At 38.5% G+C, this 27,395-nt stretch overlaps 1 protein-coding gene across 6 annotated transcripts in view; it reads right to left on the bottom strand.

Moving 5' to 3' along the window:
- Nucleotides 1-27,395, bottom strand: part of MYOM1 (myomesin 1) — a 191,192-nt gene that overhangs the window by 33,392 nt on the left and 130,405 nt on the right. For all 6 annotated transcript variants that reach the window (XM_023742890.1, XM_023742888.1, XM_004388930.2 and 3 more), the window contains 6 exons: nucleotides 26,167-26,293; nucleotides 21,558-21,742; nucleotides 16,646-16,760; nucleotides 2,786-2,942; nucleotides 1,126-1,232; nucleotides 963-1,007 (listed from right to left, as the gene is read on the bottom strand). In XM_023742890.1, coding sequence (XP_023598658.1) covers nucleotides 963-1,007; nucleotides 1,126-1,232; nucleotides 2,786-2,942; nucleotides 16,646-16,760; nucleotides 21,558-21,742; nucleotides 26,167-26,293 — 736 coding nt within the window. The remainder of the gene's footprint in view (nucleotides 1-962; nucleotides 1,008-1,125; nucleotides 1,233-2,785; nucleotides 2,943-16,645; nucleotides 16,761-21,557; nucleotides 21,743-26,166; nucleotides 26,294-27,395) is intronic.

Below are 27,395 nucleotides of genomic sequence, written 5' to 3'. Positions count from 1 at the left end.
GCGTTGTTCAATATTTTGCCCATAGAATCCTTCAATATTGCAACTCGAGGCTTGAATTTTTTCTTCAGTTCTTTCAGCTTGAGAAATGCTGAGTGTGTTCTTCCCTTTCGGTTTTCTGACACTAGGTCTTTGCACATTTCATTATAGTACTTTATCTTCTTGAGCTGCCCTTTGAAATCTGTTCGGCTCTTTTACGTGATAACTTCTTCCGTTTGCTTTAGCTACTCTATGTTCAAGAGCAAGTTTCAGAGTCTCTTCTGATATCCATTTTGGTGTTTTCTTTCTTTTTAATGATGTTTTGCTTTCTTCATTATGATTTTCTTGATGTTATCCTGCAATTCGTCTGGCCTTTGGTCATTAGTGTTCAGTGCGTCAATTCTATTCTTGAGATGATCTCTGAATTCAGGTGGGATATACTCAAGGTCATACTTCGGTTCTAGTGGACTTGTTTTAATTTTCTTCAGCTACAACTTGAACTTGCATATGAGCGATTGATGGTCTGTCCACAGTCGGCCCCTGGTCTTATTATGACTGATGATACTGAACTTCTCTAACATCTCTTTCTGTGTTCGATTTGATTCCTGTCTATTCCATCGGGCGAGGTTCACGTGTATAGTTGTCTGCATATACCCAGAAGATATATATGTGATTCCAAAATATGTAGTAAAACCTGAAGAACTTAATTGCTCAAATGTTACACCTATGTTGCCTGACCTCTCTCTATGTAACAGAACATGGGATATATTTTCTACATTCGTATCATTTGTATCTCTGGAGAACAAACGGTATAGCAATGAAAAAGCAGCACTTTTAGAAAGCATATCTGTAAACACCAATGTGGGTTCCATTTTATGTTCTCAAGAGCCTCTGTTCTCCATACCATCAGATTGTCACCTGACCTATTCCAGAAGTCACTATCTAGTAAAATTCCTGAGCTCTGTGGATGCATTTTAGACACTTACTTGGGAATTTGTGTTCCTGGCTGAGAGCAAGTAAACGTTTCAACTCTGTAGAAAGAAAAAGAGAACATTAAACCTTAAACTAATAAAACAAAATTCTCTTTATCTTGGAGAATACTTGAGAAATAAAGTGGCATTAGACTTGTTAATTTGATTTGAAACTTACCTTCCTCGTCTATTAAGTAGCTTGAAGCTATTCCATCAGTGTCTGTTACATCACAGGAGTAAACTCCCAAGTCGTCCATCCCAAGGTCTTTAAAGGTCATTTTTGTCCTTCAGAACAGAATATTTTTCTTAGAACTGAAGCTGCAAGGGGTCAGTGGACCTATGTTCTGCCCTTTCTGTAGGTAGGCTGGCATTTGCACAGGCTACTCCCTCTATTTGGAACACTGTTCCTATCCCCCTTGCTGAGCTAAAACATACTGATTTTTGATGTCTTAGGTTAAATGTCATTTCTGAGAAGACTTTTCTGACCTCCCTGGATGTGTGTGTGTGACGGGGTAGCTGGTATCTCCTACCCTCAAAGTGTCTTGTATACCAATACAAATCTGGCAGGAAGATACATAGCTAATCAGCCCTTGCTGGGGAGCCTGACTTTTCTCCCCATGGGGTGGAGCCTGCTGTCGGTACTGCAGGGTGCCTCTCCTAGTCAACTCACATGCTCCCCTTTTCTGAGCTTATCGTACTGGTTGATACTACCCGTTTCATTATCTATATCCCCCAACTACGTAATCTCTGTGCCTGCAGGAACACAAATTGTTTTGCTTACTGTTGTATCCTCAAAACCCAGTACCTTGTCTGGAACATAATATGTGCTTAATAAATATCTGTGGAATGAATAAACGAATGAGTGGATCAATGGTCACATTTTACTGTGTTTTCTAACTTTGGTGAGTCATACTGCTACTCAGTGTCTAAGATCAGCCAAACATTGTAATGTTAGCCAAGTGGAGACACTGGAAGAACTATTTATAGTTTATCTTTTCTTTGACCAAATGAATGTTTTACTTCAAAGACTTTACAGCAGAGTGACAGAGAAATGTCTTTTAATTATAGTCAGTATTTCCTTGCCATTCTCCAACTAAATTGCTATTTCTTTCTGAGATGTTATTTGGCTTCATTGTAATAGAAAAAATACTTTAAAATACTTTGGTTTAGCAAATACAATTCAATACGGATGGCATTACAAGACTACCAGGCTTGATAAGCAAGGTGAGGTAAAGACAAAACTCAAAATCTTAGAGCTGAAAAGAAGAAAACATAAAATTAATTCCCTCTCCCCTCCCCCATTTTACAAGAAAAGAAATCTGAGGTCCACAGAAGTTAAATAGCTTGCCCAAGGTCACACTGGAAGAGATGGAACTAGAACGCATCTATTCTGTGCTACCCATTATTGAGTTATTTTCACTCATCACTGATGGTGAAAGGAGCAGATTATATTTAGTCCATTTAATTTACCATAACTTGAAGCAAGTAGCAAGTTCTTCCCAGCAACCCCCCATAAGCATCCTCACTACTACTTTAAGATTCCAAAATTTCTTAGAATTAATGAGAATCATCTTTAAAGTGGAATTTTATGTCAATCAAAGCTTTTCTAACATCATAAATGAGATAATATACAAGAAAGCACTTCAAGGAGACTAATATGAAAAGTACTTTATAATATTTTTAAGGTTTATATTTGTTATGACTTTTTGTAATACCAGATATAATATATTTGCAACTTCCTCCCCTTATTCCAAGTCATTAAAATGGAAAGCAAAGAGCTTACTTCATGCTCCTATGGTGAAAAAGAAACTCATCATTACCACTGAAGCAGTTCTTACTTGTTGCCTTTGCTTTCAACTTCTAACCGTGGAGAGTCCTCAGTGGATATGTAATCCTTGGACCAGATGAATTCAGATTTTGGAGACATCTGATCACATTCAAAGTTCAAAGAAATGACTCCGTCATCATCCACATTCACAACAACCTCTTTGGTTCCTAGAAGATAAAAAACAGGATGCTGACACTTTCTGGTAGAAATTAGCCAGTTATGAATTTTCACCTTGACATTCTTTACTTTAGCCTTAAATAAAGCAAGGTCTTGAGCCTGTGCAGGAGAAAGTCCCAACTGCTCACTGAGGGCACATGGTCCTGTTTGACAATTCAACTTCCACACTGTAATAGGACATTAAATGAATGTGCCACGTTTCTTAGGTAGAGCCAACACCATAGACATTATTGTTTGTTCAGGGCTGAAGAAAAATTGGTGCTATTCTACACACATTTTCTTGCTCAATCCTTGATGTGACTGATGGTACAGTTATGAGGGTGGTCTGATTGTGAAAAGGGGGACAAGGTAAAAAAGAAAAAAGAACAGCTGAATGGTTCTTAACTAAAACCTAAAAACCTGTTGCCACTGAGTCGATTCTAACTCATGGTGACCCTACAGGACAAAGCAGAACTGCCCCATAGAGTTTCCAAGGAGCAGCTGGTGGATTCAAACTGCTGACCTTTGGTTAGCAGCTGAGCTCCTAATCACTGCACCACCAGGGCTTCTGAGTGGTCCTTACTGGACCTAATTCATGACTTTTGCTTCAATAACACCTACCTTCAACCAGTCATCAGGAAAGGATAGAAAGAAAAAAAGAAACTAAAGGGAAATTGGAGGGGAGAATGTAGAGGGAATAAGAATTGCCTATGTTCACATGTTCAAAGTCTGTAAATCATGGAAGAATGGAGACATACATGGAAACTTGCTCTGCTAATCAGGCAACCATAAGCCAATCTAAAGATGCCCCTCTGGATTAGAATGACAGCAATCTAGAAATAACTATTATCAAAATGTACAGAAATGTAGGTCAAAATAAATTTTGAGAGATCTAGATGTTTGACAAAGATTGGTTTCTGAATTTTAAAAGAAAAAAATTTCAGGAAAAAAAAACAATTGAGTTTCTGTTTTGAGTTCTTTTATTTTTTAGAGTTATATTAAATTACACCTGCATCTAATATAACATATCAAAGAGTTTGAACAGCATAGAAACATTCACATGCACATCTAAATCAATTTTGAAGGAAGTAAAGTGTTCTACTCATATTGACATTCACTCACTTGCCAGTCTAAACTTGATTAGTTTCAATACTTTAGGAAAAATATATCTAATCCCAGAATGGTACAGCTTTATTTAAAGAGAAGCACAAAATATATTCCAACAGATAACTTTGCATGGGTTGAAGGTTTTCTTTCTAGATCGTATCATAACAGGCCAGAATCCTGGCCTACCGTCCAATAAACCTTGTCAGTGGAAAAAATATTGCAAAAATGCTCCTAGGGGAGAGGCAAGAAGAACAGCAGAGTGGCAAGAGGGCCTTGGTTCCTAACCTTCACATACATTCTAATTTGTGTCCTTACTGTTGGCAGTGTGGGCTTCAGTGATAAACCTCATAAAAGTGATTTTTAACACATGTAAAGTTTAGAGCAGACTAGTTCTAGGCAAATGTTTTAATTACTTTTTTTAAACAAATAAAGAGTTATTTTCAGATAAACTGAAATAATGACCAATTAAAGGTCAATGGTTTCCTAAGTGAAATGTCTTCCATATTTTACGTTTAAGGGGCTGTGTCTATTCCACTGGAAGCTGCAGGCTGGTTTTATTCCTGTTCTGAAGATACCTGATGAAACCACAAGCATCCATTATTGTACAATAAATATTAACAAGAGCTCTTATTAACACCGAAGAAAGGACTGACACTTAAGAGACTGCACATTTAGCATGGTTGACCACGGAGAGAATATAAATAGAAAATGTCTGTATTGTCATGAAGAGGAAAGAAGTATTTCTAGAATGGATGCTGACTAAGGCTTTCGTTGCTATTTTCATATCTATTTCTTCCTATTAATCATTGCTTTATCTGTAATCCCTTTTTAAAAGGAAATGAATCATCCATACGCTTACTGTTTATCATACTAGAGGTATAGCTTAAGTTTACAACAGAAAAAAAAGGTATCGGTTAAGAATTTTGTTTTTACTAAAGTGCAAGATTTGATTTTTCTGCAAAGGAGTCACAAAACTGGAAAATAGGAACAATTTTATTAGCTTAGCCTTTCTCTCAATTCCATAGATAATCTTTGCGCTCTAACACCTCACTCAGCTGGAACTTTGCCCAAAACCAAGAAGGAAGGAACACAAGACTCAGAGAGCCAGTGTTGATGTTATAAAGTCCACATGCTGGCATGCCCGGGTACCAGTCAGAGGCGACTTTTGTAGACTGTCACTTGAAATCTATTTATACTTAGCTTAAGATGATAGTAACAAGCCTTGTTGGTAGGTTTCCCTCAGTAGACCAAACTAAAAAAAAAAGAGGGATTAACAAGCTACTGTCAGCAGGCACACTAAGAATAAGGAAAATGACAGTAAGTGAGGAAACCGAAAAACTAAAAAGCAGGCACAAAGACAACTGGTGTAAGGGCAAACAGCTCCTTGTCCCATAATGACGTTACTGCATTGCAACAGTGTACAATAAATCAGGCTAATAATTATGGCTCTGAGTCACACAGAAAAGGGTAAGTAAGATTCAGTATACTGCATCCAGGAAGATCGTAAAGTACTTAATGAAAGGTGTAGTATATTTTAAAAGTATTTTCATCAAAGTGTCTTAAATTATATTTTAAAGTATTGATGCCTTCGCAGTAAACTTTCAGGTAAATGGAACAATCTAGTATTTAAAACAACACTTTTTCCAGGTTTCTGAATGATCGAATTTGGCCCCAAACTCACGCAACTTGGAGAATAGAAAAACCTGCTTAGTTGCTTTCTCAGTTGCCTCTGTTACTAAGAATACGTCTATCTCATTGAAGTATTCTGTAAAATTAATACTTGTAAAGTACATTGATATTTTTTGTAAAAACATGAAACAAAAAGATGTTATTTCTAAGCCCCAGGCAATATACATGTTTTCACCTTAACCTATAAGTGTTACATTACTATTTTACAGCTGAGTTCTAACCTAAGAAATGTGATAATTTATACTTTTAGAAAAAAAGTAGTAATTTTTGAAAGTCCTAGATTATAATTTATATTTAAAATTAACTGTAATGTCAATGAGTTATCTAAGAGAGTTTTTCTCATCTATGAAGACTTTCTTGTTTAATCAAGTCAGGTTAGCACAGGGTAAGTAATACCTTCAGTGAGAAGAAGAGAAAGGCATGAACATTTCTTCAATTTATGGACATGTAATTGTGTCTATGTCTGGGTGCTATCAAAATTGTTGATTTACTTAAATAAATTGGCAGTAAAGGAAAGAGTTAAAATTATACTCAACGCTTAAGATTTTCACTTCTTGAAAACTTGCACTAGGTATTTAGTCTACCAAGAATAAGGTTAAGTTTTAAGGACATAGATTTGGTCTGCAACATTTTCCACACATATTATTTGTGCCAGAGACTGGATTGAAAAACAACTTTAAAAGAAAAAGGTCATCTCAGACAGAGCTGGAGAAAAATGTAGAACAAAATTCTAAATCACAAAAAAAAAAACAGACTTACTGGCCTGACAGAGGCTGGAGAAACCCGAGACTATGGCCCCTGGGCATCCTTTTAGCTCAGTAATGAAGGCACTCCTGAGGTTCACCCTTCAGCCAAAGATTAGACAGGTCCATAAAACAAAATTAGACAGAATGGACACAACAGCCCAGAGGCAAGGACCAGAAGGAAGGAGGGGACAGGAAAGCTGGTAATGGGGAACCCAAGGTTGAGGAGGGAGGGTGTTGACATGTGGAGGGGTTGGCAACCAATGTCACAAAACAATACATGTACTAATTGTTTAATGAGAAGCTAGTTTGTTCTGTAAACCTGCATCTAAAGTACAATTTAAAAAACGAAAGAAAAAGGTCAATTTAGAATTGAAATGTTTATTTTATTGGCACTTGTCTTATTAAACCTTAAGTATAACGCCAATATTTTAATAAATAGATAATATGAAATGAAAGTTCTCACCAATAAAATATTCTACCAGCAGTGTGCTTCCTGCTTTATTTTATGCTCAGAATTGGAAACTTGATCTTCTCCCTGACAAATCAATGATACTGTCAACTGGCAGAAAATCTCACTCTAAAAGAAATAACAGTCTCAAAGCATTTGAAAAATCAAATTCACTGAAACTATTTCCAACACTTCTTACTTTTTAAGTGTATTTCATGAATTCCATAACAATTTTCATTAGAAAACAATGTTTAGTCAAAATAAATTAATGTTGTAAAGAAAAAAATACACTTTAACTAAGCACATATTGTTTAAATATAAGACAAGTTCATTGTCTTAAAATGATGAATGCAGTAAGTTACAGCTTGTACACTATTGGTTACATGAATTATGATGCTGAAGTTATCACATTCTTTCAATATGACTATTAAATTTAAAGCCTCCTGTTACTGTTTAATGTTACTTAGTTTGTTAACATAGTTCTTTGAACAAAGATGTTGTTTAGTGTGACTTAACAGAAAGTGTTTTACAGTGATACTTCTAATGGAAAATTGGACTGAAGTTGCCTTTGGAAAAAAGGTAGACTGAACCTGAATCCTGGGTTTAGGAATAGGGAGAAAAAAAAAGATGTTTTTGGAAAATATAAAGAAATTACTTGGTGCAATGAGGAGTAAATGTGAGGAAACAGTAATTTAAAACAAAAAGATACCACTTGGAAATTTAGAAATAGCCAAAAACAATTATAAAATGAACTTGGGATTTTCTTGCATATGAAAAAGGGACATGTTGGATCATAGATTTCTCTTCTATAACATGAAGCAGACAAGTTCATCTGGAAGGCCAGTTTTACACATATTAAAATCTAGAAAAATTAATAATGGGATTTTAAAAAGAAGGGGTCCAGGATATATTTGTTGCTGCTAGGTACCGACTAGTCAGTTCCTACTCACAGGGACCCTATGGACAATAGAACGAAACATTGCCCAATCCCACGCTATCCTCACAATCGTTGCTATGTTTGAGCCCATTATTGCAGCCACTGTGTCAATCCATCTCTTTGAGGGTCTTCCTCTTTTTCACTGACCCTGCACTTTACCAAACATGATGTCCTTCTCCAGGGACTAGTCCTTCCTGATAACATGTACCAAGTATGTTAGACAAAGTCTCACCATCCTCACTTCTAAGGAGCATTCTGACTGTACTTCTTCCAAGACAGATTTGTTCATTCTTCTGGCAGTACTTGGTATATTCGTTCTTTGCCAACACCATAATTCGAAGGCATCAATTCCTCTTCGGTCTTCCTTATTCATTGTCCAGCTTTTGCATGCATATGAGGTGACTGAAAACACTATTGCTTGGATCCAGGTGCACCTTAGTCCTCAAGGTGATATCTTTGCTTTTTAACACTTTAAAGAGGTCTTTTGCAGCAGATTTGCCCAGTGCAATCCATCGTTTGATTTCTTGACTGCTGCTTTCATGGACGTTGATTGTGGATCCAAGTAAAATGAAATCCTTGACAATTTCAAACTTTTCTCTGTTTATCATGATGTTGCTTACTGGTCCAATTGTGAGGATTTTTATTTTCTTTAATGTTGAGGTGTAATTCATACTGAAGGCTTCTATCTTTGATCTTCACCAGTAAGTGCTTAAAGTCCTCTTCACTGTCAGCAAGCAAGGTTGTGTCATCTACATATTGCAGGTTGTTAATGAGTCTTCCTCCAATCCTGATGCTGCGTTCTTCTTCATATAGTCCAACTTCAGATTATTTGCTCAGTTTACAGGTTGAATAAGTATGGTGAAAGGATACAACCCTGACGTACATCTTTCCTGACTTTAAACCACAAAGTATTCCCTTGTTCTGCTGGAACAACTGCCTCTTGGTCTATGTACAGGTTCCTCATGAGCACAATTAAGTGTTCTGGAATTCCCATTCTTCATAATGTTATCCATAATTTGTTATGATCCACACAGTCAAATGCCTTTTCATAGTCAATAAGACACAGGTAAACATCTTTCTGGTATTCTCTACTTTCAGCCAAGATCCATCTGACACCAGCAATGCCTTATTCCACTTCCTGTTCCAAATCTGGCTTGAATTTCTACAGTTCCCTGTCAATGTACTGCTGCTACAGTTTTTGAATTATCTCCAGCAAAATTTTACTCTGTGTGATAGTAATGAAATTGTTCAATAATTTCCACATTCTGTTGGATCACTTTTCTTTGGAATAGGCACAGATATGGATTTCTTCCAGTTGGTTGGCTAGGTAGCTGTCTTCCAAATGTCTTGGCATAGACGAGTGAGAGCTTCCAGTGTTTCATCCATTTGTTAGAAACACTTCAGTTGGTATTCCTTCAATTCCTCGTGGCTTGTTTTTTTCCAATGCCTTCAGTACAACTTGGACCTCTTCTTTCAGTACCATTGGTTCTTGATCATATGATACCTCCTGAAATGGCTGAACATCGACCAATTGTTTTTGGTACAGTAACTGTGTATTCTTTCCATCTTCTTTTGATGCTTCCTGTGTTGTTCAGTACTTTGCCCATAGAATCCTTCAATATGGCAACTCGAGACTTGAATTTTTTCTTCAGTTCTCTCAGCTTCAGAAATGCCAAGAGTGTTCTTCTCTTATGGTTTTCTAACTCCGGGTCTTTGCACATTTCATTATATTGCTTTACTTTACCTTCTCGAGCTTCCCTTTGAAATCTGTTCAGCTCTTTTATGTGATCATTTCTTCTGTTCGCTTTAGCTACTCTACATTCAAGAGCAAGTTTCAGAGTCTCTTCTGACATCTATTTTGGTCTTTCTTTCCTTCTTGTCTTTGTGATGACCTTTTGCTGTCTTCATTATGATTTTCTTGATGTCATCCCACAACTCGTCTGGTCTTCAGTCATTAGTGTTCAAATGTGTCAAATCTTAAGCTTGAGATGGTCTCTAAATTTAGGTGGGATATATTCAAGGTTGTACTTTGGCTTTCATGGACTTGTTTTAATTTTCTTCAGCTTCATCTTGAACTTGCTTATGATCAATTGACTGTCTGTTCCACAGTTGGCCCCTGGCCTTGTTCTGACTGATGATATTGAGCTTCTCCATCATTTCTTTCCACAGATGTAGTTGATTTGATTTCTGTGTATTCCATCCAGCGAGGCCCATGTGTGTAGTCACCATTTATGTTGTTGAAAAAAGTTATTTCCAATGAATAAGTCATTGGTGTTGCAAAATTCTATCATGCGATCTCTGGTGTCACTTCCATGACCAAGGCCATATTTTCCAACTACCGATCTTTCTCCTTTGTTTCCAACTTTCTCATTCCAATCACCAGTAATTATCAGTGCAGTTTGATTGTATGTTTGACCAGTTTAGGACAGCAGAAGTTGGTAAAAAATCTTCAATTTCTTCATCTTTGGCATTAGTGGTTGGTGCATAAATTTAAATAATAGTGGTATTAACTGGTCTTCTTTGTAGGCATACGGATATTATCCTATCACGGACAGGGCTGTACTTCAGGACAGATCTTGAAACGTTTTTTTTTTTGATGGTGAGTGCAATGCCCTTCCTCTTCTATTTGTCATTCCTGGCAGAGACCATATGATTGTCCAATTCAAAGTGGCCAATATCAGTCCATTTGAGCTCACTAATGCCTAGGATATTGATGTTTATGTGTTCTGTTTCATTTTTGACGACTTCCAATTTTCCTAGATTCATACTTCATACATTCCATGTTTCAATTACTAATGAATGTGTGCAGCTGTTTCTTCTCATTTTGAGTTGTGTCACATCAGCAAATAAAGGTCCCCAAAACTTGACTCCACCCATGTCATTAAGGTCGACTTTACTTTGAGGAAGCAGCTCTTTTCCAGTCGTAGTTTCAGTGTCTTCCAACCTGAGGGGCTTATCTTCTGACACTATATCAATTTTCCACTGCTATTCAGCATCACATCAACATGCAAGCCACTACAGTATGACAAACTGACAGACACGTTGTGACCTGCATACATAGCGGGTAGAAAATTCTATTGTAATTTTACAGAAGAAACTTTCATGATATTCAAATGAATGATTCTTTTTATAAACACTCTAGAAAAACCAAGACCAATGTATTAACCTATAAAGCAAAGAGCACATTTCTAACAGGCCCCAGGCTGATATGCTGGGTAGTGCCTTATGGCAATTAACTAGGCACAGTGTCAGAACTGAAAAAGACCCAGAGAAAAGTACACCTGCAACACTTTATAGTATCGTTTTAGAATGTTACATGGCTAAACTGAGCTTTTGTCAAGCAATGAGCTACTGTTGATTCATGGTATATTCAATATTCTTCACCAACACCTAATTCAAAGGCATCAAGTCTTCTTCGGTCTTCTTTATTCATTGTCCAGCTTTTGAATGCATATGAAACAACTGAAAATACTACAGCTTGGGTCAGGCATGCCTCAGTCTTCAAGGTGACATCTTTGCTTTTTAATACTTTGAAGAGGTCTTTTCTAACGAGGTACAGGAGTCCAGTGACAAGGGCCAGAAAGCAGAAGGGGACAAGGAAGCTGGTGATAGGGAACCCAAGGTTGAGTAAGGATGTTGTTGATGTGTTGTGAGCTTGTTAACCATAGTCATAGGGCAACATTTGTAGTAACTGTTAAATGAGAAACTATTTTGTTCTGTAAGCCTTCATCTTAAGTAAGAATAACAGCACAATTCGAAGAGCGTAGTCAATGTCACTGAACTGTGCATATAGAAATTTTTGAAATGGTGTATCTTTGGCTGTGTGTATTTTCACCAAAAAAAAAGGTTGAGAAGTTAGAGGGTCGATAGGTTGTGGGGTTGTTAACCAATGTCATAAAACAACATGTGTACTTCTGTTTCATGAGAAACTATTTGTTCTGTAAGCCTTCACCTGAAGTACAATAAAAATAAATAAATAAACGTAAAGAGGTCTTTTGCAGCAGACTTGCCCAATGCAATGCACTGTTTGATTTCTTGACTGCTGCTTCCATGGGTGTTGATTGTGGATCCAAGTAAAATGAAGTCCTTGACAACTTCAACATTTTCTCTATTTATTATGACGTTGTTTATTGGTCCAGTTGTGAGGATTTTTGTTTTCTTTAATGTTGAGGTGTAATCATTCTAAATGCTGTAGTTTTTTTTATCTTCACCAGTAAATGTTTCAAGTCCTCTTCACTTTCAGCAAGCAAGGTTGTGTCATCTGCATATCGCAGGTTGTTAATGAATCTTCCTCCAATCCTGATGGCATGTTCTTCTTCATATAGTCCAGCTTCTTGGATTATTTGTTCAGCATACAGATCGAATAAGTATGGTGAAAGGATACAATCCTGACGCACACCCTTCCTGACTTTAAACTATTCAGTATCCCCTTGTTCTGTTCAAACAACTGCCTCTTGATCTATGTACAGGTTCCTCATGAGCACAATTAAGTGTTCTGGAATTCCCATTCTTTGCAATGTTATCTATAATTTGTTAAGATCCACACAGTCAAATGCCTTTGCATAGTCAATAAAACACAGGTAAACATCTTTCTGGTATTCTCTGCTTCAAGCCAGGATCTATCTGACGTCAGCAACGATATCTCTTGTTCCATATTCTCTTCTGAATCTGGCTTGAATTTCTGGCAGTTCCCTGTCGATGTACTGCTGCAGCTGCTTTCAAATGATCTACAGCAAAATTTTACTTGCGAATTGACAGAATACCAACTGAGAAGTTTCAACAAACGGATGTAGCGCTGGAAGTGCTCACTCATCTATGCCAAGAAATTTGGAAGACAGCTACCTGGCCAACTGACTGGAAAAGATCCGTATTTATGACTATTCCAAAGAAAGGCTCAGCCCTAGAGATTCTAATTTAATTAGTCTAGAGTGGAGTCTGGATATCAGTGTTTTCCAAAAGTTCCTGGCATGATTCTAATGTACAGCCAGGGTTGAGAACCACTGTTCTAATGGTGAGAGAGGTAAGTTAGTAAGCAAATCAAACTGCAGTTTTCTAAATTAGCCAGTTGAGCTCATCTTTAATAATTAGCCTGGATTCTTGCTTCAGCATCCCTCAAGACTCCACCACTCAACCACTGAACACATTTGCATTCCCAGCCCTACTAGTTCTGGACCAACCAATTTTTTGAAACAGAAATTTTAATGAGCCCTTGGTTAGTAGGTTGTCAACTCTATTCCAACTCTTTACTCCTACTGGAATGGCTGCATTCTTGTAGCATGCCTTTCTCCTGATGACCAACTTCCTATAATGTGGGGCTTGCCTGGGACTCTGCCTTGTTCCTGGTCCTCCTGCTCATCACCTGACTCCTGACTGCTACTCTATTTCTCTGATAAGAATACTTGCAACCTGTACAGCCAGCTCGTTGTTGCCTTCCAGGTCACCTGCTACATCTTGGCAGGTATCTCTCTTGTCTCCAGTCTGATCTGACTCACTTTGCCTGCACCTATGCCCCAGGTCTGATGCAATCAACCACAGGTACTGTTTTAAAAATATCAAATATCAAGAATAGAAGTACCCTTTTATGTACTAACAAATCTAAATATTTTTCAGCTTATTCTTTTTACAGGCTTTTGTAGCTAATTGATGTCTTGGTAAAGCATGACACACTTAGTCCATTACCTGGATCCTCATTATTGGCACAGCTAGACTTTGTAGCAGTGACTGGGCTACAGATTCTTGCATGTTCTTTGACTTCAATGGGAGACCAGTGATCCTACTAGTCCCGGTGGTTTAGGTTAACTTTTCAGGGGAATCCAAATTATACCTGAGGTATCTTGTTAGTTGTATTTGTGGTTTGCTGTTACATGATAAGGTTTATTTTCTATCTGAAAATTTAATAATGTTTTCCAAAAGAAGTTGTTCTGAAATAGCAACCTAAGTTTCAAATCCCAAGTCTTGAAATTGATAAAATGCTGTCCCCTCCATCCTAACACAAAAGAAATACCTGGGTAAGAGTAAATATACTGGTATTTAACAAAATAAATATATTCAGACAATTTTAGGCTACATACAAATTTTTACAGGGACTTATAAAACCTCGTTTGTAGTGTATTCAGCTATGGGAAAGGCTTTGTGAACATGTTACTTTGATGACTAAGGTGCTCCTGACCCAAGCCATGGTCTTTTTAATAGTCTCATATGCATGCAAAAGCTGGACAGTGAAAAAGGAAGACAGAAGAAGAACTGACGCATTTGAACTGTGGTGTTGGCAAAGAATACTGAATACACCTTAGAGGAAATGCAACCAGAATGCTCTTTAGAAGCGAGGGTGGTGATTGGCTTGCTTACTTTGGACATGTCATCAGGAAAGACCAATCGTTGGAAAAGGATATCATGTTTGGTAAAGGAGAGTGTCAGCAAAAATGAGGGAAACCCTCTATGAGATGGATTGAAACAATGACCAAAACATACAAATGATCATGAAGATGGCACAGAATTGGGCAACGTTTCATTCTGTTATACATAAGGTCACTATGAGTTGGAGCCAACTCAAAGGCAGCTAACCAACAACAATATCTTATCTCTCATCACACCATGTTGTAAACTCTGGCTTTGCCACTAGGCTGTAGGCCCTGTATTCAGGGACGACATCACTCTTGTCCATCACTCTTCTCCCAGTGCCCACACAGTGCCTGGCATGTACTAGATGCTCAGGAAATATACGCAAGGAGGAGTGTGAACATAGCAAATGGAACAAGTCCAAATGTCATTCTAGGGCTTTGGTATTTCTTCATGGGGAAGCATTTAATGTTGTGCATCCGAGGATTCTTTTCTAAGCTGTGAGCCAGTGGCTCTCAGTGAGTTAGTCTGTTGCTGTTTAGCAAGCAGATGTCTGCAGCTGTTTCTTGTGGTTACATTTTGGAAATAGGGTAGTAAAAAATTAGGCTTGTGGTACCTTATTCCAAATCAGTGAAACAAAACGCTCACCCAGGAGCTACCAGCAGATCCATTTCTGTGGTAAAATTTCTTTAGTGATGTATCTGTGAATGTCATGCCTGGCCATCTGCTACTCTGAGGCTATTGATGAGAAAATAATAAACTGGTTTAACTTTTCTTCAGTCAATCAGATTTGGAATCCACAGCTTACAAGACGATTTTGGCTCACCAGGGAATAGACGAAGAATCGCCTTTATAGTCATTTAAGTGTTGCTCTTACAAAGGAAGGTTCTGCACTTGGGTCCATGTTCATGTCCATTTGGTATCTTTTATTTCCTCACAGTTGTAAACTGAAGGGTCTGCCTTCTGCAGGAATATGCATCCTGGTGTCTGCCTGTGTTACCTTTAACCTGGCATATGCTTCCTAGCATTTTTGTTTCCTCATGAAATTTTGCAAAGGATACTTATATGTAGTGTGGCATTTCCTCTGGACACCCACCATGCTTTTGTATAAGGACATCACTTTTGTTGGACCCATGTCTAGAAAGTAGTCACTAGAGTAGTTGAAAACAGGTTATGAAGAAACAAGATTAAAGGGGCAGATAGTTCCTCACAGGATACATTTTATACACTGTTCAAGTAACATAGAGTAAAAACAGTTTTCAATTGTATGTTCTTTTCTCATCAGAAAATTATTACATTATAGATCTGCCCTTTGTTTATTTCAGTCTGAAAATAGGGACAGATTAAAGGGAAAGCGCTTGGACTAGATGAATATAAACCTAAAATAACTGGTGAATATATATTTTTTATATCCTCTCTCCTTTCCAGTGCTTTCTTTTATGTAATTTTAATAACTAAAATATATGATACCTTTGAAGAATGACAGAGACTGAAAATGATAAAAGAAATCATTACTATGTAATAATCTGAAATGACTTGGGGAGTGAACACTGTAAACTTTGTTCCCATAATAAAGGGAAAGACTGTCTTCCCTAGTTCAATCATGGCATCTCTGAAACTGGGAAGTGTGGACAGCCTCTAGCTGACTCACCTCTATAGACCACTCAGTGAGGACAGCTGTTAGTTTAACCCGGGGTCAGCAAACTATGGCCTGTGGGCCAGATCTGGGACATTGCCTGTTTCTGCTAAGAAGGGTTTTTACATTTTTTAACAATTGAAGAAAAAATCAAAAGAAGATTAATATTTTGAGACATGTGAAGATTATGTAAAATTCAAATTTCAGTGTGTATAATAAAGTTTTATTGGAACATAGCCATGTTTATTAGTTTCTATATTGGGTATGGCTGCTTTTATGCTACAAGGACAGAATTGAGTAGTGGTGACAGAGACTATGTGGTTATAAAGTCAAAAATATTTACTATCTGGTCCTTCACAGAAAAAGTTTGCCAACCCCCGGTTTCACTTAATAACTGTGATTACATAACTCCTACATTTGTTTAAGAATCATGCCTGCAATTTACCAGCCTCCACTAGGACTGGAAAAACATTCTTGTGCAACTTAATGGCCAGGGCATAACAGGAATAATGCCCCAGGAATGTATGCATGAAACAGGTGGTCCAGGAAGTGTAAATCTGACCAAGAACGTTCCTGTTTTTAGATATAGACCAGAAGACCCCTAGATGTTTTTAAAACCTGGCTCACCCCTGTCCTGAGGCGCCTGTGAAGAACAGCAAATGGCTGTCATATTCTGAGGTCATATTTATCAGGGATTCAGACAGCACTCACTGATGGTTTTAAAAATTTGGAAAGGCACTGAAGTTAGGTTGGATGCTATTTGGGTTATCTTACCCAGATGAGATTAATTTTAACGGAATATAAAAGCGCACCTGGACGGGTTTCTGCCACCACAGGACCAGCAAGGTCAGACGGCTTCCCGACACCTGCCTGGTTTATGGCTCGGACACGGAAGACGTAGCTGACACCCTCCTTGAGGCCTTGCACCTGGAAGAGTAGGTGGAGAAGAAGTGGGCATGTTGCACCCTTTTAAACAGAAATGTTCTTCCGCCAAAACATTGCCTGAGACATACAGGAGAAAAAGCCCAGGATGTCACCTTAGCTTTAGACTTTTTCCTCTCTAGACCAGTTGTAAGTAGTTGAGGAGGAGGTGTAAGATCCTTCCAACTCTTTTTTGGATTATTTAATGGCCACCAACATCAGAAACCAAAGACTGGTTTAAATGAGTTATCCAAAAAGACAACATACAAAGTATGCATGATAGCATAAATGCTGCCTTTTTCTTTTTTTTTCCTGATGCTTTTGAGACATTCCATGAATAATTTCAGATAACATTCTTGGCAAGAGAAGGGAATTAAAAGCACGGATCATTGACACTTTGCATTTGTTTACAAGCATGTTAAAGCACTAGAACAAAAACAAATATTGTCCCTGTATATTTAATATAGTTATTTCACACTAAATAGAGAAACAATATAATTATGAGTTTAAGTAATGTGTGAATAATCGAAATTTAGAAGACCCTATGGAGCAGTTCTGCTCTGAAACACATGGGGTCGTCATGAGCCGGGGCCGACTCGATGGCACCTAACAATAAAAACAGCATTCTAAATTCTAAATCCCCAAGTTTTTAATAATCAAGGAGATGTTGGCTGTGGACCTACTACATACGTGCCAGCGAACTAGGGTTATAAAGAGTTGTAAAAAAATATTCATATTTATGTGATAGACCCACTTTATAATTTCTTTGTGACTTTTTTTGGGTTCAGCACAGTCTCATTATTGTTTTAAATACTGTTAACATTTTATCAAAAATAAATTTTTATTTTTAAAATATGTAACTTTTAAAAGCTATATTGTATTTTTAAGAAGGAATTTATTACATACAGAGGGCACACTTTTTCCCATAATATTGTGACAGAGATCAATGGGATTGTTTATCCAAAATTGTTTAAATCAAACAATGCTAGAATACATTTATCCAATTAAGTGAAGTGTTTGTGATCGTGTATTTAAAGGAGCTATGTATTAGATTATTTGATTTTTAATCTGTTTACTTAATAGTATTGTGTTTACGATAATAGAATGTCACTATCCATGTAATGATAGCTTTCACTGGAACCAATTTGAAATAGATTTTAATCTGTACATTAAAAATTTAGGCACAGGCTAAAGGCATAGTTTGATGTATTTAAACTCTACGTTTAGAAATAAAGTCAGGAAACTGGATTTTCCTTGTTGTGATAAAAATGGACTGATCTCTGGGCACCTGACACATCTGCACCTGACTCTCAGGTGATGTGAGGCTGAGCACATATTTGAGTCCGATTGTGCAACCTGGAGAAGGAGGTATATCCACATTCCAGTGCCCAGTCTTCCATCATCAAAGGGACAATGAACACTGTCTCCAACATCATCAGAAATACATAATGTATGCACATCAACTTGCCATTTCTTGGATTTTTTTCCTTCCCTATAATTTCCAAAGGAACTATGTTTTCTTGTCCTTTCCATCCATGTCCCCCTTCCAATAACTCACTCCCTTCTTACCACTTTGTCGCCTGTCATGGATTGAATTGTGTCTCCCAGAAATATCTGTCAACTTGGCTAGGTCATGATTCCCAGTATTATATGATTGTGTAATCTGATGTGATTTCCTCATGTGTTGTAAACTCTATCATTATGATGATGTTATATGTGATCTCATTATGTGTTGTAAACTCTATCACTATGATGAGGTTATACTGATGAGGTCTACAAGATTAGATAATGCCTTAATCCAATTTCTTTTGAGATATAAAAGAGAGAAGTGAGCAGAGGCACATGGGAACCTCATACCACCAAGAAAGCAGTGCCAGGAGCAGAACGTGTCCTTTGGACCTGAGGTTCCAGCTCAGAGAAGCTCCCAGACCAGGGAAGACTGATGCATCACAAGGACCTTCCTCCAGAGCTGACAGAGAAAGCCTTCTCCTGGAGTTGATGCCCTGATTTTGGACTTGTAGCCTACCAGACTGTGAGAGAATAAACTCTTTGTTAAAGCCAGCCACTTGTGGTATTTCTGTTATAGCAGCACTAGATGACTAAGCCATCACCCTCAGGTTGTGATTACCAATTTAAAAAAAAATGGGAAGCTTGGTTAAATTCTTTTGGTTGAAAGTAACACATCTTTAACTTTTAGAAACACCCAGACAATTGGTGTTAAAACAGTGGCGTCACTAGGGTTGGTGTCACCCCATCATGGGCCTACTGCTGTACCAGATCATACAGAATCCTTAGTAATGTTTTTGGTACTAATGTTATTCATAAATTGTAATTCCCTTATATCACTCCTTCTTTTCCTTTAATTACTACTTCATTCTCAAAAAAGTTACTGATACAAAACAAAAACCAAACCTGTTGCCGTTGAGTCGAATGATAAGGTCACTATTGATATAGGCTCACAAACACTAATCACCACAATAGTGTAGCTAAAACACCAGAAAATTTGCCAAAGTCAGCAACTATAAAACACCAGCAGTAAGGAAAACAACAGCACATGCTTATAGCACATGCAGATGAAACCACGCGATTCAGAGTGTCACTGTAATTGGGTAATAATGACAGCTCCGACCAGAGTGCATTAGAAGGTTCAAAAAGTAAATTAGCATAGACTTTTAGCCTTGTAGGTATATTGATACATGTAAGCTGGGCTTAAGAAAAATGTTTTTGTTGTTATAACTAACTACAGGAGTATTTTTATAAAAAATAATAAATTTCTGCTGAAACACTGCACAAAAATTTTATAGACAATCGTTTTGGTGTTACCACCTCTGACAGTTCACCCGGTGGGGTCCACACCCCTCACGTCCCCCTAATGATGCCACTGTGCTGAAATGAATGTGGCTGCTTCCGGTAGAAACCAGTCAGCCCATTATGCTCTAGCTGCAACAATGCTAAATTCTCCCACTGGTGGAGCTATATCTCCTGTCCTACTTAAGTTTATCAGGCTATACTTTAAAAAAATATGTTAACGATTATATAAGTCTCCAGTATAGGCTTGAAAAACTTCTGAATATAAAACATCTGGATGAAAGATTATATACCAAAATGCGTATGGGGATCACAGGATATTTTCACTGTGTTCTTTATATTGTTATTGTCTGAGTTTTTCTTAATGTGTATCTGTTAGTTTTATAATCAGGAAAATCAATAATTCTATTTCCATTTTATAAACTATTGATAAAATATAAGATCATAATCAACGGAATGTACAGACCTTGTAGGAAGTTTGTCTCCAGGTTTGTTGGCCACACTCAATCTCAGTGTCGCTTCTTGCTTTTAAATTTGCCTTGCTTCTTCTTTTCGTTATGAGTGACATTAACTCATAACTTTGATATGTTTAAACTCTGATATTTGTTCCCTGTGAACCATCTGTCTGTCCAAGGTCTTTGCCTGTTTTTCTAGGCTGTGGGTCTCCTTGGCTTGGCACCTCACCCTTGTTTTGCTTCAGCTGAATCCAGTTCTGCCTCAGGCTCTTGAGATCCTGCTCTGGGGCAGACTGAGCATTTGGAAATCTTCATCCCAGCTGTATACACATACCGCCACCATCAGGATGTTTCTGACTTTTATTTTACACTGTCCTTTGGGGGTTTCTTTGAATCTAGAGGCCTCCTGATTTATCCCAATAACCAAACAGCATCCTATGCTCCACACTTTCTGTATCTTTTCTCTCTCATGAAATATGACCCTTCCTATTTCCTCAGGGCTTTGGAAGGGGCTGGAGAGCTGATTGGCATAAGTCAACTTGAGTTAATGGCATACTGGGTGTAACGATTTATGGGTGATCCCTACTGTAGAAGAAATCTACATTTTTTTACAGGGACTGTAAATGCCTTCACCTCAGAGAGTGACTGACTGATGATGTGGACTTCAGTCCCTGGTGGCAAATGGATGGAAGAGATCTATTAGACCAGGAATACCCACTTGATGGGCAGTGGCCAATTACACTAACAATTGAATGCAGTGTGAAGTTTTCTGCACGACTGTGGTGAAGTCACTCTTCATTCAAGTCATAAGAAATGGACTCATATTTTCCACAGTTCTGAGGCCCTGCTGTGGACTCAGGGCCTCCACATATCACTACTAACAATAGGGGAAATAATTTTTTCAAGATTTCCATTTGGTACAAGTCAGGGACTCAGCAGTTATAGCAAAACAGTCTTTGGTAGAGAGTTAGGAATTAGTTCAGTTAGAAAACTCTAGAAGAATTTGGAGGGCAGTGACATGAATAAGGGTGAAGATAAGGTCAAGAGTTGAGTGAGTCCACTCCACTAATCTCTGAGAACTCACGATAGCCCAAGCATGACGGACTGAAGAGAGAGAGAGCATGATGCCAAAGCATCAGCAGTTAAAGGCTAACTGGTGTGAACTCTATAAAAATACCATCCTTGAATAAAAAAAATTACAGGTAGGATTGAGGAAGTCCCTTTTGGGAATGGAAGGCAGTAATGTTTTAAGACTGAGTAACAAAAATGCTAGATGGATAAGATAGGGAAAGAAGAGAGAGAAGGAAGCTGACAGATGTTTTCCAAAGCGAGGCATTCAGGTTAAATACACCAAACTGTTTTAAGCAGCAGAAACTTCCCTCAACTCCAACCACCAAATGGAGTTTTACCAAGAGTCCAATGTATGAAACAGACCAGTGTAGAGCTGTTTGCTTTATCCTGCTAACTTTGAAGCTAATGTTATTAGTAGAGTAGTTCTCCTCTGTAAAGATGGTTTCTAAACCTCCCAGCATCCTCTTACCTTCAGGTACTTGTTTTTAATAGCTGCTTTGTTGAGTCCTCGCCACTGGTCATCTTTGGCATTGGCCTCCTTCAAGTCTACAAAGTAACCAGTCACTGGGGTCCGTCCAGAGTAGACTGGAGGTTTCCAGTGGAGAACCAGGGAGGTTTTCCTGACTTCACTATACTTGAGATCGTGTGGAGGTCCTGAGAGAGTGAAAGCAATGAATAGAAACCATATTGAAGATAAGAAAAATCAAATACGTGTCAATTTGGAACCACACTTAACGCATTAAAGCTGAATGTGATGCTTGTGTTCTTTTGTCTTTTACTCTAGCATCCCCATGGAAATAGGTATTTTTGTGGTCTTTCTCTTGTCAACTTCCAACAACTGCTCTCCATCAATCTATTCCATCCCTTTACTGCGTAGTGAAGGCCAGCGCAAGGTGCCTCTCAGTGTCTGGATTAAAACTTTCCTTCAGGCTGTTCTCAAGCCTGCAGACTTGCCTGGATTAAAACTTTTTTATTAGAACAGTTTAAATTTAGTTGCTGATTCAGTTTCAGATTATTTTTGGATGGTGATCTGAAAATTGCTCCAAATCCCAACTAGTATGAAGAAAGCAACTCTATTTGATGGCATGTGACTATAGATAGTAATACTTCTTTCAAAGGAAAAAAGTATATATTACAAAATAGCTCCCAAATGGAAGGAAATCTTTCCCCTAAAGCATACATCCCAAATATTGGTAAAAACAAATGACAATTTATGGCTTACAAAGGACTTTTGCCAAAATAAATAGAATCAAACCTGTGGGCCTTGAATCTGTGCTAAACATGGTCAGGTATTTTACATTCATTTATCTCATTCATTTCTAAAACAATTAGGAGAAGCCAAGTAACTCAATAAGCCTTATCAGGTGTTGCTGTTGTTAGGTGCCATTGAGTGGGTTCTGACTCATAGCGACCCTATGTACAACAGAATGAAACACTGCCTAGTTCTCCGCCATTCTCATAATCATTGCTTTTTTTGAGCCCACTGTTGCAGCCACTGTATCAATCCATCTTATTAAGGGTCTTCCTCTCTTTTGCTGACCCTCTACTTTACCAAGCATGATATCCTTCTTCAGGGACTAGTCACTCCTGATAACATGTCTAAAGTATGTGAGACAAAGTCTCACCATCCTTACTTCTAAGGAGCATTCTGGCTGTACTTCTTCCAAGACAGATTTGTTGGTTCTTCTGGTAGTCCATGGTATATTCAATATTCTTCACCAACACCATAATTCAAAGGCATCAGTTCTTCTTCGGTCTTCCTTATTCATTGGTAGAAGGCCAGAATTTGCACCCTGTGTGTGTACTCTTTGCCCTCTTGGAAGAGTCCTAAACTCTAAGTGATACCTCTATCTTTGCATGGCTACCAGCTGCTATGAAGATGATACAATTATTTATTTTCCTTTCTTTCTTCCTTTTTTTTTCTTTTTAGATAACAACCGATTTCTAACCAACCAATCATAATCCCCTAAAGTGACTCACACTGGCCTGAAAGCCAATTACAAACACAGCCTCTATTATGCTATTCTTAGTGTTTTGCAATAGATAGTTCAATGTTATTTGGTCCTTTACTTGGCAAAATATTAGGATTTATAACACATATTTTTTGGAGACATAATTCAATCCATAATGTTCTACCATTTAGCCCCCCAAAATTCACGTCCTTGCCACATGCAAAACACATTCACCCCATTACATCATCCTAAAAGTCTAAAAGTCTTGAAAGTCCAAAATCTTGTCTTCTGAATCATCTAAATTAAATATGGGTGAGGCTTTAGGCATAATCTATCCTGGGACAAAATTCTTCTTCATCTGTGAACCTGTGAAATCTAGAACACAAATGATCTGTTTCCAAAACACAATGGTAGAACAAATGCAAGGTAGGCTTTTCTATTACAAATGGGAGAAATTGGAGGGAAAGAAGGGGTAATAGGCACCAAGCAAGTCCAAAACCCATTAGAAAAAATTACATTAGCTCTCAAGGCTTGAAAATAATCCTCTGTTCTCTGAGACCACCTGGGTAATGGCCCACCCTCCAAACTCTGGGTGTTGGCCATGCCCTCTGGAGTCTGGGTGGAGGCCGCTCCATCCTGGGCTTCAGCTCCATCTTCCAGGCCAGTGGGATGGCAACTCTGCTCCCTCTGCTTTGGGACGCCCCATTCTCCTAGTCCATCTGAGTGGTGATCCCACTCCACCACCCTGGCCCTGCAGGCCCTGTTCTTCTGCCCCTTGGGAATGGCAGACACACTCCCTCTGCTGTGGGTGGCAGCCCCATACCCTGGCACATCTGAATGGCAGATCCACACTCCAGAACCGAGCTGGCAAAGATATGACTCTTTGAACCTGGAAGGCTGTAGCCCCACCCTTTGAGACCCACAAGATCACGTCCCCACCCTCTGAAACCAAGAAGATGCTGCTTCTTGTGCTCCTTCCAACAGCTCTGCTGATCTTTGAGCTGCTCCAGGGATGGTCCTTTTCTTTTTTTGGAGGACAACAGATGTAGCTCCTTTGGCCTGTTTCCTGCCTATAGAATTCCCAAGAGGCAGACAGCACTCTGTCCTTTTGTTCTTTCTCTGTCCCCTTCAGTCTAAGCTGATGGGTTTTCTGCTGTGGTAGTTGGTTAGATCCATCAGTCACAGGCTTAATCTCTTTAAAAAAGATTGTGTAGCCATGGCCTTGGTGAAAATTCTAGGACATGTGTCCTTAGTTTTTACAACAGAATTTTCCCAATCTTTAACGAAAGGTATGAGTCACCCTTGTGTTCCCACAATGTCTCGTGTGGAAATTGGTTTAAATAATAACATCAATACCTTACACTTGCATGGCATGCTCTGTTTTGCAAAAGCTTTTGTGACCACCATTCTTGTGTCACCCTCAGAACCCAGTAAGGCTTCCAAAGGGGATCACCACCCCTAGTCTACAGAAGAGGAGCTATAGTCTGTGGCTTCCTAGCACCTCTAGTCTAGGAATCAGAAGACCTACTTACCAATCCTAACTCTGCTACTTATTACCTTTGTGACCTTCAGTGTATCTTTTAACCCAAGTCTCAGTTTCTTCAGCTGTAAACTGGAGGGATGCCAACAGATACCCAGATACCCTGTTCTATAAGTGCTTGCCCAATACTATTCAGGAAGTCCAGGATGGATCTAAGAGACGAGGATCAGTAGGATGGAGGACTGTCCTAGTCATTTCTCCTTTGAATTAACTGCACTGTCACCCTGCAACCTCTTTTGCCAACTACAATGTTTTCTATCAAAACGTTTTCCACAGGCATGCTCAGAATTTCTTAGTTTCTATAGACAGTCAAATTTACTCGGTAATTAAAGAATTTGAAAACAGATCTGCTCTTGTTGAGGTAGCAGAAAGAACTTAAGAAATATTAACTGTCATCCAGGAGGTGAAAGGAGAAGCGGTGTGTTTGCCTGCTGGTATTTGCTGAAGTTGAGTGAGCACTGGAACTTCTCTTAAGTTTCTCTTGTATTCTTTTTATTTATACTTGGCACAGAAATGATGCAGATGGGCGCTCACTAAGTGAAAGCAAAGGGATGGTTCTTATGACATTAGGGTTTCAAATAGGGGAAGGAGATAGGACTGGCAGCTGGTATCCAGCCAGTATGCTCCAGTGTGGCCTGTTGTTCTGGTGTGGTCCATGCTGGTGCCATGCCAATGTTAAATATGTGGAATACCAATCCAGGTGGGAGAATTTGGTCTCTCATGGCACTCAAAATATTTGTGTTTCTGAAGTCAGTAACGTTCGGAAGTAAAACAGAATCATCCATCAAATATAGGAATGTTGCCAGTTTTAATAGCAATGGTTTAGTAAATTTGTTTCTATTCAGTTTTTCATTTGCTCAATTTTATAGGCAAGAGTCTCTGCCTTCTCCCCATTTCCCTCTCTGCCCACACAACCATATGTTATGATTGACTCCAAAGGAGAGTATCTGCCAGTCGGGTTCCAGGATTTTTTTTGTGATGTAGAGTTGGGAAAATGTGTAGAGAGAGAAAGAACTAGAAAGGTAAGTGGAGTGGAGCCTGGGCTTAAGCCTTATGCAGGCGTGTTAAATTGATCTATACCACCCAATGAATAGCTGGGGGAGAGGGAAGACTGGAGAGATAATAAGGAAGAGAAGCCACACGGCTCGGGCTGAAGAGGGAGACTGGGTTGGTAAACACGAGCTCTAGCGCAGTGGGAGAATGCAGGAGAACTGGGGAATATCAGAAGAAGTTTTGAGAAATTTTGCTATGGGATGTGAACTGGATGTTCTTTAATTTAACGGCCTTTAAGAAGCACAAGTAAAGACCGGAATTTCCTTTAGATTATCACTTGACACTCATGTTGTATGCTTGAGGCTGAGCTATGGGGGCTTAAGAATTTATTTGGAATACACACATAAGAAGTTTATACTCAGTTTTACATTGGTATCTATTATCTAATTGTAAAATGATTTTAGGTTAACATAAGGGTCCAAGAGAATTATTTTCCCATAAAAGTTATCTTTATAACACTTTAGTTTCAAGTTGTAGGTTCTATTGGAGGAAACCCCACACTCTGGTGCTGAGACATGGTTTCTATGGTTTACCTGGAACAGCAATGGTCCACTCTTCACATTTGAAGGGTGTGCTTGCTGCTGAGAATTCTCCTAATCCAGTGATGTTCATGGCTGCCACTTGGAACTGATACACCATGTTTTCCTTCAAGTTGCTAATCTGCAAAATTGACAACATCACAGATTTTGAAAGTTTCAGTTTTCTTTTATTGTAGGTGTTCAACATTTATTTACCTTCTGTGTCAAATATACCCTATGGTAAACCCCAATGATTCATACCATTTTGTAATTTCCTCCCCTTGAGTGTGGGTGAAACCTGTGACCTTCATCTAACCAACAGAATATGACAAAGGTATTAGAATTATCAGTACCATGATTGTGTTATGTTATATGGCAAAAACTGCAGACGTAGCTGAGGTCCGTAATCAGTTCATTTTGAGTTAATCAAAAGGGAAATTATCCAGGGTGGGCCTGACCTTATCAGGTAAAAACTATTAAAAGAGGGTCTGGGCCCTTCTTGAAGAGATACACTTTCCTGCTGGCTTGCGGAAGCCAATGGCCATGTTGTGAACTGCCTGTGGAGAAGGGCAGCCTCTTAGAGTTGAGGCCCTCAGCACTACAGCTGCAAGGAACTGAATTCTGCCAACAACTTGAATGAGCTTGGAAGAAGAACCCAAGCTCCAGATGAGAATGCAACCTGGCTGACACCTAGATTGAGCAGAGGATCTAGCTAAGCCATGCCCAGACTCCTGACTAATGGAAACTGTGAGATAGAATGTGGGTTATTTTAAGCCACTAAGTTTTTGGCAATTTGTTATGCAATAATAGAGAACTCATACATGTCCTGATGAAAATTCAATGAATTCTAAGCTAAGAATTAAAATATTCAAATTTGCATAATGATTCTGCTCTTTACTGAGTGATCTAAACTTTTCTACAACAGTAGAAACTGGGTTACAGTGAGGGTAAATATATGAAATAAAACAATGAATGTGAAATCATTCACAAAATAGAAATGATAAAAATACATCAGCGTGAAAAAATCATGGAATATAGACAATCTATTTGTGATGGTTAAGATTGTGTGTCAGCTTGGCTGGGCCATGATTGTCCGTGTTTTAATGTAATCACTCCCATGATTGAATATACTGTGAGTAGGCAATCAGATGAAAGGGAGTCTCCTTGGGGGTGTGGCCCGCATCTGTATATAAGCAGGCGTTCTGGCTTTTTGCTCTCTCTGGATCCTGCGGCTGCTTCCTGTC

Source organism: Trichechus manatus, unplaced genomic scaffold (assembly GCF_000243295.1).
Source record: "Trichechus manatus latirostris isolate Lorelei unplaced genomic scaffold, TriManLat1.0 scaffold00222, whole genome shotgun sequence".
NCBI lineage: Eukaryota > Metazoa > Chordata > Mammalia > Sirenia > Trichechidae > Trichechus > Trichechus manatus.
The sequence above is the reverse complement of the archived record's forward strand: the minus strand, read 5'-3'. Positions and strand labels throughout refer to the sequence as shown.